The 12,306-nt window shown below is 37.0% G+C and overlaps 1 protein-coding gene across 1 annotated transcript in view; it reads right to left on the bottom strand.

Annotated features, from left to right (window-relative positions):
• MSH3 (mutS homolog 3) overlaps positions 1 to 12,306 on the bottom strand; it is a 381,560-nt gene that overhangs the window by 123,894 nt on the left and 245,360 nt on the right. Inside the window, exons 14-15 of the mRNA XM_042781327.1 lie at positions 9,948 to 10,135; positions 9,032 to 9,200 (exon numbers count right to left, since the gene is read on the bottom strand). Coding sequence (XP_042637261.1) covers positions 9,032 to 9,200; positions 9,948 to 10,135 — 357 coding nt within the window. The remainder of the gene's footprint in view (positions 1 to 9,031; positions 9,201 to 9,947; positions 10,136 to 12,306) is intronic.

Here is a 12,306-nt window from a genome sequence, read left to right as displayed (position 1 = left end):
TCTGTTTTAAAACAATGATTATTATTAATATTTTTGTCCTTTTTACTATTATTCTTAATCTTCCCCACCTAGGTCCTAGTTTTCAGCATTTTTTCTTTTCCCTGTTCCTGGTTGAAATTTTTTCTTTCCCCTTTTATCTCATGGTTAACCCCATTCCTTGATTTTCTTTTTGCATTTTTCCCATTTTTTTCCCTTCATTATTCTCCTTCTCTACTTTTCTTCTCTTAGTGCCCTATCCCTAGATATTGCAGGTTTTCTTGCTTTTTCTTCTTCTTTTTCCCTTTTTTCGTTTTTTGGTTACTGTTCCTGTGTGATTACATGGCATGTTTTCTGTCCCTGTGCTTTTAGTTTTTTGAAGGTTATTCAACTGTAATTTGTGTCTACCTGAGTGGGAGACAACAACAGTCTCCATAAGATACAATCACACCCACATCTGCAACTTCACTTACTGAGTGACAGCCACTACCTCCTTCTCCACCAACGGGCCAATGACAAAAAACCACCAAGAAGAGCCTGAATCACCCTTGGCTGCTCTTCACAAACAGTAAACAGAGATCTAAATACAATAATACCACAATGCCTCGGAGACAACAGACCATCACAGTCCACACAAAGAAGCAGGATAAAGTGGTAGAAACAAGGGAGCAGGGTACAGACCCAGAACACATCCCTGAGGAAGAAGCAGCATTGGAACTCTCTGATAAGGAATTCAAAAGAGTTATCTTTAAGTATCTTCAAAGGATTGAGAGACAGACCAAAGAAAACACAGAAAAACCTTAGAAGAATTTTGGAAGAAAATACAAGAACAAAATGACAAAATAAATGAAAAGTTAGAAATGATTCTAAATCTACAGATAGAAATCCAGAAGATTAATACTAAATTGCCAGAAATAGATAACACATTGGAAGGGCAAAGGAGTAGAAAGGATGCAATGGAAGACAGAATTAATGAGACAGAAGAAAAATACCTGAATACTTCTTTGGAAAGGGATCAATCAGAAAAAAAAATCAAAACAAAATGAAGAAAGCCTAAGGTTCATGTGGGATACCATCAAAAGGAATAACTTACGTGTCACTGGAATTCTAGAACAGGAAGAGAAAAACAAAACCACTGAGAAAATTGTCCAAGATTTGCTGGAGGAGAACTTCCCTGAAATGATGAAAGATGAGGATAATCCATTCAGGAAGTCCAACGAACCCCAAACAGGATAGACCCCAAGAGAAAACCACCAAGACACATCATCATCAAACTCATCAAAACCAAAGACAAAGACAGAATCCTGAAAGCAGCATGGGAAAAACAAAAAGTTAGCTACAAAGGACAGCCAGTAAGAATAAGCTCTGATTTCTCAGCACAAACCATGCAAGTGAGAAGGCAATGGGATGGTATACATAAAACTCTGAAAGAGAAAAATTTTCAATCAAGAAGTATATACCTGGCAAAACTGTCCCTCAAATATGATGGTGAAATTAGGAGATTTCCAGATAAGCAGAAACTAAGGGAATTTGTTAAAACCAGACCAACCTTACAAGACATGCTAAAGGGAGTCCTTTGAACAGAGAACCAAAAATAGCAAATAACAACCGACCATTAATACACAAGATGACATAACCCAGAAACCACAGCTATGGACATATCCAAAGTAAAATGAGCTTACAAGATTGTAAACAGGGAACCAGACACATCAATTGGCAAGTAAGGACAACTACAAACAAAAAGAGGGAAAAGACTGTGTAGTTTCAGAACTTCTAAATGGTGAGGAAGTTAAGAGAGTTGCAAGATAGAATGGACTGATCTAAACTTGGGGATAAAATTATAAATCATAGGGTAACCTCAAAGAAAAATGATAAACCTTCACATCACAATAAAAAAGAGGACATGCACAAATATTCAGCATATATTAAAACAACAGCAACAAAGGAAATAACACAATTCATAAGCAGTATATCAGATCATTGATATTTCAAAAGAACACATCCAAATCCAATTAATCACTAACACAGAGCTTTACTGCCTAAGGGATGATGGCAATTTTGAGAAGAAGCCAATAAAACTGCCTCGATGTGGTTGCTGGGCACTTGGCCAGACTGATTTACTTACCAAATAGATTTACCCACACACTGTAGCATGGCAGCTCTGTGCCTTACACACTTTACAAATACTTACTGATTACAGTTTCTTGGAGCACCTTGGTTAAAAGTCTGAACTGTAACTTAAATTTGTAAGTACCAAGGGTCTACTCTACAGATCACAATGCTTACACAAACCACCATATATAGAGCCAATAAAACCAAAAAGACAAATCTGTTGCCACTGAGTCAGTTGCAACTCAAGGCAATCCTGTGTGTTAGAGCAGAACTGCTCCATAGGGTTTTCTTGACTTGAATCTTCATGAAAGCACATCACCAGGGCTTTCTTCCACAGTGCCAACAGGCAGATTCGAACCATCAACCTTTAAGTTAATAGTCAAGTACAAACTAAGTATGACAGAAAAGAGTGTCAGAGAAGGTAACTCTTGCTTGTTAAACCTGTGGGACATGTCTTCAGCCAGGGGCTGGTCCTGTGTGTCCTCTTTTATCTATCAATGGTCTTCAGGATTTTTCAACCTATGTTCCTACTTCGAGTTGCCATCAGCTACTCACCAGCCACTCTTTGGAAAGAAGATGGGGCAATCTACTTCCATAGTGATACTTACTGCCCAAGGAGGGGTGTCTATGAGTTGGGCCGACTAGACAGCACATAACAACAACAACAAAAGCTTTTTTTCTCCCTGGTGGGTAGTGGTTAATCGAGTGGGTGCTCATTAAAAGGTTGGTGGGTTGAACTCTCCAGCAGCTTCACAGAAGCAGGTCTGCTTCTGTAAAAATTTCAGCCTTAGAAACTCTTTGAGGCAGTTCTATTCTGTCCTATAGGGTTGCTATGTGTCAGAACAGACTTGATGGCAATGAGTTTGTTTGTTTGGTTTATACTAGCAATAGAATAGGAATTTTTCTCTCTAGCTATTCCCTTTATCACACATTCTCAGAATGAGCAGACAGTCCTTTTGTTTTAGGATGGTATTGCTAATGAGAAGCAAACAAACCAAAATCGCAAATTAGCATGTATTTAAACAATCTTAGAAAGTTTTCACAACAGTGTTCCCTGTTCCCTAGTTCTTAACTTTGTCTCTCAGACATTGATATGAGTCTCCCTTGACTTGCTCTAGCAATCTTCCATATTCTTCTCTTGGGACCCCATTCTGTCTTGTTAAATGTCAAATAATGTTACTCAAACTATAGCCTGTGGTATCTTTAGGTTGGCATCCTTGCTGGGTTTGATGAAATTCACAACTCACTCCAGAAACTGATTTCTGCAGTAGCACATTTAATACATTCCTACTCTCTCCCCCTTTTCTTTTTCTATCAAGAATTTTCAAATATTTTTTATTTAGAAGTAAGATTTAACAGAGAACACTCTCCACATTTTAAACAAACTAAACAGATATTTGAACTTACTGCATGCTGTGAATACAGTTTTTTCTAAAGAATTTCCACAAATATTTCTTCACTTATTCCTAAGACTAATAGCATTTATTAATACTGATGCAAATCCGAAGTCTAGCCATCCAGTCCAAATCTGATTCAAAGTTAAGAGCTAATTCTCTATATACATAAAATGGACAGAGACTGTCACAGAAGCAGTGCATTTACAACGAGTCTTTACATATAAAGACGAAGCAAGTTTCTGCTTTCGTTAGTTTTTTATAAACAAATACTTACAGAGTCAGAGACAATAAGGCACCATATATGCTTATTATTCTAATGAGAATATAAAAACTGGGACCAGAGGTGAAAAATTAATGTCAAAAGGCACAATGGCTTGACAGTCTGATACATGTATTTGTCCATTTTTAGTAATAACAGCAAAATCCATGGACCATGTCAGATTGCTGTAATAATCTTTTCAAAAATTGTATTACAAAAGTCATACACATGAAAATGAAATTTTAGACCAAATAGAAGAGTATAAAATAAGAAGCAAAATAGTTTTCCTCCCTGTCTCCTTCACTTCTCAGAAATAATCATATTTTTATGGCTTCTGTTCTTAGTCCTTTGAGTCTCTCTAAATGATCTGTACACACTTTTATTACAATTTCTTAAGCAGACAGAATTTTATTATAACTATGGTAAATATTTAGGATTCATGTAGTGTTTAAATGAATGTTGCTGTTGTTGTTGTTATGTGCTGTCGAGTTGGACCCGACTCATAGCGACCCCTCCTTGGGTTTCCGAAGTGGTATCACTACGGAAGTAGATTATTCAACCTTCCTTCTGAAGAGTGGTTAGTGGGTTTGAACTGCCAGCCTTCTGGTTAGCAGTCAAGTGCCTTAAGCACTACGGTCCCAGAGGTGCTGTTTCAATGAACAGAATCACTAATTCTCAAAACACTGTATAAAAGTCATTCTGACTTTCTGGAGCCATGGTAGCTAGAAGAACCCCTGAAAATACTGCCCGGAGAGAATCTTTAAATTTTAAACAAAAAAAAAAAAATCCCTACAGTCTTAAATCAAAAAATAGTTTAGCTTAACTGGCAACAAATGTTTGCCTTGAGCATTATTCCTTTTTTAAGATTTATATGGGATCAAAGGGAGCTCTTTTGGAGTAGTGCCTCAGGTATTTGACTGCTAACCAGAAGGCTGGCAGTTCAAAGCCACCATCCACTCCTTGGAAGGAAGGTTGGGCATTCTACTTCTGTAGTGATACTGCCTCGGAAACCCAAGGAGGGGTCGCTATGAGTCAGATCCGACTTGATGGCGATGGCGATGGGACCAAAGGAGCCTTGGTGGCACAGTGGTAAAAGTATTTGGCTGCTAACCAAAAGGCTAGCAGTTCAAACTCATGAGGTACTCCATGGGATAAAGATTAGGCAGTATGCTACTATAAACTTTACAAGCTTGGAACACCTATGGGACAGTTCTACCCTGTCCTTTGGGAATCAGCTTGATAGCAGAGGGTCATGGGATCAAAGTGACAATAGCAGCTCCAAAAATTAGCTAGGAACCTTAGGGGATAACTCAGAAAAGGAGGGTGAAAATGGTTGTACAACTTGAAGAATGTTATTAGTGTCACTGAACTGTATATGTAGAATCTGTTAAATTGATGTATGCTTGCTACGTATAGTCTGAACAACAAAATAAAATTAATTTTTAAAAAAGTAACTCTGTATTAATTTATTACTAAAATTCAACAAAAAGTTGTTAAAAGCCAACAAAGATCCATTCTACTGTTAACAGACATGTCTTGCTGTCTACTCATCCTCTCAACACAGTAAAAATGTAAAGAATAATAAAATGATTCATCTATAATCTAAATATGCAATCTCATGCTGGGCTTTTTCTTAAACATCAATACTACACTGATAATAAGTAACCAATCGACTACTCTTTGTGAATTCCAGGTCCTTTTCCGCCACTTTCACTTAAAAATTGCTAATTTATTTAATACAGGATGGTTTTAGAAGAATGAAGGCTTATCATAATTTGAATAGTATGGGATCTAAAATACTTTGGTTTTATCAAATAAAATTCATGGTGCTAAAAATCTGTGGTATTAATATCTGTGACAGGAGTGAAATAATGATGTGGTAGAAAGACTAAATTTTGGAGTCCAGCATAACTAGGTTAGAATCTGGCTCTGACTAGGTAATTTACCAAATACTCCAAGCTTTGATTTTCTTTCCTGAAAGACTGTAATAATAATCCCCTTTTTGTGTTATTACAAATATTAAATAATACATACAAAGCACCTAACAAAGTTTGAACTTTAATAAGTGATTGAAAATGGTGACAGTATTATATGAATAACAGTTGCATAGTGCTTTAGGAAGTACTTTCAAGTATGATAATAGTCTTACTAATGAGGCCACAACTCCCTGATCACCAAACTCGAAAGTGGCAGAACTGGCACTTACATTCAGCTTTTCCCAAAATGCTAATACCAAATAGCTACTTTCTACTACAAATCTTTTACTAATGTTATGAAAGCACTTTTGATCATCTGACGGCCAGTAATTAGTCAGAACAGTGACCATATGGTCAATTTTCACTTTGCAAGCTCACGATTGCATGGTGAAACTAACAGATATATTAAGTATGTGATGTTTGGCTGTTCAGAAAATAAACATAAAAGTAAATATTGCCAAATGATTTTTCTTTTGTACACAGTTGACTGTGTATAACATCTTAGTAAGTTTATCCCTGAACCCAACCCAAAACCCACTGCTGATGAGTCAATTCCAACTCATACTGATCCTATAGGACAGAGTAGAACTGCCCCATGGAGTTTCCAAGGCTGTAACCTTATGGAAACAGACTGCTTCATCATTTTCCTGAGGAATGACTGGTGGGTTTGAACTGCTGATCTTTTGGTTAGCAGCCAAATGCTTTTAACCACTGTTCCACCAGAGCTCCTTCAGCCGTGAAGGTAGGTGAATTTAATCAGTAATTTGAATTTCTTCAGTGGCATAAGATTAATAAACATTTTAATAAAGATTGTGATTTACTGTAATTTCTTATCTCAAATAATTATTTAATCAACAATCTTTTGGGTAAATATAAAAAGCTGAGGTTTATAATAAAATTATCATTTTAAAGCAAGCTTTTCTCCACTAGAAAAATAGCTATTTTTTAAAAATGTGAATAAAATGTTCATCCTATAAAAATTATTCACAAAGCCCCTAATTCCCTATTTTAATAAAGTAGAATTTCTCAAATTTTCTAAGCTGTGATCTACGTATTTTATTTAGGATAAGATACAGAAGTAGCATGCCAAAAGACTCAGGTAGAGCCAAAAGGTACAACCACATAGGAATCACATGTCAAAAACACACTTCTTACTTTTCTCATTCAGGTATTAGTCAGATATTAATATCAAACTTTAAACAGAAGTATCCATTCTAAAAAACACATTCCAAACAGCACCATAATCTTATTGAATAATCATTAAATGAAGGTTTTCACTACCATTTTGTTTGTTTTTTTAACACCTCTATATCCGACTTCAAGAATTCCTGTGTACCTGTGTGGTGCAACCATTCTGTGTACTCAGCTGCTAACTGAAATGTTAGCAGTTCAAATTACAGGCATCTCAGAAGGCCTAACAATCTACATTCAAAACATCAGCCAACAAAAATCCTATGGGACACATTTCCACCCTGACACAGAGGGGGTCATCATGAACCTGAGTCAATCTGACAGCAATTGGTTAATAACTGACTTGAAAAGGTAGGTCAGCCACTTAATTTGAGTGCTACTGTGGTGATTTGCTGAAAGTACCATGGACTGCTAAAAGAACTAACAGATCTGTCCTGGAGGAAGTGCAGCCAGAATGCTCCTTGGAAGCAAGAATGGTCAGACTTCGTCTCACCTATTTTGGTCATGTTGTAAGAAGGGACCATTCCCTGGAGAAGGATGTCATGCTTGGTAGGGTGAAGGGTCGACGAAAGAGGGGGAGGCCTTCAACGAGATGGATTGACATGGTGGCTGCGATGATGGGCTCAAGTATAGCAGGGATTGTGGGGCTGGCGCGGGATAGGGCAGTGTTTCATTCTGCTGTGCGTGGGGTCGCTATGAGTCGGAAACGACTCGACGGCACTTAACAACAACAACAACAACTGTGGTGAAATGAGTTCCTTTATATGGCCTTTTGCCTTGGCTTTTTGGAAAACCAGTTTAAGAGATTTTTTTTCCCTAAGCCTTAAGAAGTTTCCTTGGCCCTAGAATTGTACTCCAGAAGGACTTTTGTCCAGGTTGAATTTCCAGGGTAAGCTGTACTTGGTTTGGCACTTTTTGTCTGGTCCTGGGCAGAAGCCTACCCTGTGATTGGTATGTACCTCACAGGGATTGGTCAGCAGACTAAGCAAATGAGGGAAGTTGCAGTCTAGCCACACCTACTATGCAAATGAAGTATCTGTTACCTACCAAGAGGGGATTGGTCAGTTCTTGGCACTGGTGGGAGGGCCATCCCTTAAAATTTATGAGGAGTTTGTCAGACAGAAAGAAGCATTAAGAGAAACAGCAGAAAGAAGCTGAAGGAAGAAAGCAGAAAGAAAGAGAGAAGCAGCAAGAAATCTCCTAAAAAAGCTGTACCACTGGTCAAGGGCAGTAACACTGAAGACAGCGAGAGTCCCAGAAGGGGCCCAGCAACAGAGCCCTTCGCAGCAGGCCCAAAAGGGGCCCACTGGCAGAGCTGGTGGTGACAGATGGCAAAGGCAAGAGGAACCTATCCTCAGGGGGCCAAGAGGAGTCTGTCCACAGGGGGCGAAGAGCTGCTTAGAGAGCTGTCCTGCACTAAAGAAGGGTGGCTTTGCCTACATGCTTCCTGATACTGCTCTCAAGATGTATTCTGTTACTTCCTTAATAAACCACTTAGCTGTAAGTTAAGTATGGTCTGTAAGTTCTGTGTGGCCATTACAATGAATTATTGAACCCAAAAGGGAAGTGGAGTGCAATGGAGTGTGAGAATTTTTTAAAAGTTGGAGGGTGAAGGTATGTCCAACCTCCACCTTACAGGGATCAGCCTGGGGCTGATCTTGATTAGCATTATGCTCCTTAAAGTCAGACAGGTTTTGCTGTTGCTACTATCTCTACAACTCCTACCATCATTTCTCAGTGATATAATCAACTTAAGGTGGTTGCTTTTACATCATTTCATCATCTGCAAGGCCAGGAATCAAAAACTAACTTCTCTCTCTTGGATTTAGACTAATGAATTCTAAAAGTTACAATTAACAATACTCAAGGTTTTCTATAATATCGTTTCAACAGATAAAACACTAAAACACATATAACATTAAGTTGCATGATTTTACCAAGGCACTAAAGTAAATTACAAAACATACACTGTTATTAAAATAATTCTTGTCAAACTAAGGCATTACATCATATTTCCAAGGAATGAAACAAAATTAAAAAAAAATGATACTTATATCTTATCTTCAGATTTTTATTTACATTAAAATTGCTTTTCTATTTGAGGAAAACTTTGACATTACCTCCTGTCCTGATACTGTCACATATTGTGCAGAAGGATTTTTTAGTATTTTTCGTATTTCTTGCAAATGTATTTGGATCTTGTTAGTAACTTCTTGAATTTCATCCTTTCTCTTCTTAATTATAGGGAAGTCAGAAAGGTCTTTGAATAATTCAGTTTTGTCCCCGATTCTAAAAAAATGAAAAAAAGATGCAAATACCTATATTGAAGTATATTAATTAGGTTAAGTTTCCAATTTCTTTTTGTAGCATGATGAAAGGGCTTGAAGTCAGGAAAACAGAGCTCTGAGTCCAGCTACTTAACTACTTATAGGTAAGTCTCTTAATTTCTCTTAAGACAGACAAAATAATCTTAATGTCATTTTCATCTTGCAAGTTCCTGATTCTCTGAAACCATGAGATACAATTAAGTATCTGTTGTTTGCTTGTTCAGAAAACAAACACAAACATAAATATATAAATATTGTGAAATTATTTTTCTTTTATATAAAGCTGTTTGTGGAATGAAATGTGAAATGAGTGCCACTCAAAGGATAACTTTGCTTCTGCGTATTCTAAAAATAAGGCAACCATCCCTGGATAGTTAGCAAGTGAGGACAAGATGTCATCTGACACCATGTCTGGATTAATGAACTGCTACTACCTGGCTTTGCTTAGGCTTTATCTTGTCACCGGCGACACATGTAGAAGTACATATTTGTCCTAGGTTATGAAAGGCCTGAATTTTAGACAGCAAAGTGTTACCTTCCAGCTGTAATATGGAACACTGAGGTCTTTAGTATCCAATCAAGTTTCTAATTTCATATGTGGATATGCAATTTCTACCATTACTTCTAGTGAATATTAAGAATCTACACAGCAAATGTATTAAGATTGCATTCAGTGTTGGAAAGGAAGAACTGAAGGTCTGCTACTTACTTGGCAGCGTGTTCATTAAGTATCTTTACATAATGCTCCACTGGGCTGAGAAGTTCAGGAATTTCTAAAATAAATGTCTGGAGCAAGTTGGACTGAATTTGGGAATTAGCAGCAGGTATTAATGCTTGAAATTCCAACTTCAAGTGATACAATGTCTTGATAATCAAGAAGAACTCCTGGGTAGAACACTGAAAACAGAAATATTTTTTGCCCAAATAGCATAACACATATAAAAATAAAGCTTAATGAATAATCTTTTAAAAGTTAGAATCAGAATATGAGGAAATGTCCATTTATTTTATAAATTAGTTAACTAAGAGAAATACTTCTAAATATTAAATCAATAGGATAAACACTGTATAAAATTAATATTTTAAAGCCATAAAGAAAATAATTTGAGTCAGGCTTAGCAAAGCCAACAATATGATATTCTTCATTACTTTTTATTTTAAGATACAGTAACCATTTATAGCAAGAAATACTGTAAGTAATGTCAAAATATGAAAGACAATTCTTAGAGAAACATCTGCAAAACATGTGACAAATAATGGACAAAATTCCCCAAAATATAATGAACTCTTACAACTTGACAAGACAAAGATGAATAATCTAAAGGACAACTGCTAAATAAACTAACAGAGCTCATCAAAAGAACATCCAATAAGCACATGATGAACCCCACACAAAATTAAAGAAAAGCAAATTAAAATTATAGGATCATGTTTCTCACTTACCAGAACATTGAAAACTTAAAAGCTTGATAATTACCATGTCACAGAAGGTACAGAGAAAAAGATACTTTTATATACTATTAGTAGAAGTCTCATCTTTTTGAACAGCAATTTGGCATATCTTCATAGAAAGAGTACATAGCTCTTTGATACAGCAATGCCTCTTACAGGATTTTTTCTAAAATAAATATATGTAAGCAAGTGGAGGGGGGAGTATATTTCTGGATATTTATAATACCATTGTTTGTAAGGTTAGGCACCGTTAAGTCAGCTCCAACTCATAAAAACCATATGTACAACAGAACAAAACACTGCCCAGTCCTGCCCCGAACCCAATCCCTACTGTACTAGAGACACTGTTGCTTCCACTGTGTCAATCTATCTTGTTGAAGGTTTTCCCCTTTGCACTGACCCTCCACTTTACCAAGCATGATATCCCTCTCCAGGGACTCGTCCCTTCGGACAACATGAGCAAAGTAGGTGATATAAAGTCTGGCCATTCTCCCTTTCAAAGAGCTGCACTTGTTTGAAGACAGATTTATTCATTCTTCTGTCAATCCATACTATGTTCTGTATTCTTCACCAACACCACAATTCAAAGACATCAATCCTTCTTTGGTCTTCCTTATTCACTGTCCAGCTTTCAAACACCTATGAGGAGATTAAAAATACCATGGCTTGTGCCAGGTGCATCTTAGTCTTCAAAGCAACATCTTTGCTTCTTAACACTTTAAAGAGGTCTTTTGCAGCAGATTTACCAGTGCAAAATGACATCTGATTTCTTGACTGTGGCTTTCATGGGTGTTGATAGTGGATCCAAGTAAAAGAAAATCCCTGACAATTTCAATTTTTTCTCCATTTATTGTGATGTTACTTATTGGTCCAGTTACAAGGATTTTTGTTTTCTATATGTTGAAGTATAATCCATACTGAAGACTGTGGTCATTGATCTTCATCAGTAAGTGCTTCAAGTTTTCTTCACTTTCAGCAAGCAAGGTTGTGTCATCTGCATACCACAGGTTGTTAATGAGTCTTCCTCCAATCCTAATTTCCATTCTTCTTCATATAGTCCAGCTTCTCAGATTATTTGCTCAGCATACAAATTAAGTTTGATGAAAGGATACAATACCAATACACCTTTCCTGATTTTAAACCATGCAGTATCCCTTTGTTTTGTTCAAATGACAGCCTCTTGTTCTACATGCAAGTAAAAATATTTTAAAAGAAAAAATAAGAGGCTGGTGAAACCCCTGAGACTATGGCCCTGGCTTACCCTTCAGGCCTGGAATGAGACTCACTCCCATGGGTAAGCTCTCAGTCAAACAACAAAAAGGCCTAAGAGGAGAACATTGACCCCAGGGAGATGCACCGCTTAGAACAGTCAACTGTGAGATAGCAGAAGAGCAGCAGTTGCATAGGGGGAAAGCTAGAGGCAGAAGAATAAATAGGTAAGAAGGACACAGGGAAGGAGTAGTCACAGAGAGAAGATGGGAGAAGAACTGTTTGTTGTGGGGACTGTAATTGGTGCCATGAAACAAAATGTATATGACTACTGAGTAACATGAACCTGCATTGTAAAATTGCACTCAAATCACAAAGAAAAAAGATAAATAAGAAACAAATACCCA

This window comes from Orycteropus afer, unplaced genomic scaffold (assembly GCF_000298275.1).
Source record: "Orycteropus afer afer isolate SDZICR_OR568_19922 unplaced genomic scaffold, OryAfe1.0 scaffold00107, whole genome shotgun sequence".
Classification (NCBI taxonomy): domain Eukaryota; kingdom Metazoa; phylum Chordata; class Mammalia; order Tubulidentata; family Orycteropodidae; genus Orycteropus; species Orycteropus afer.
The sequence above is the reverse complement of the archived record's forward strand: the minus strand, read 5'-3'. Positions and strand labels throughout refer to the sequence as shown.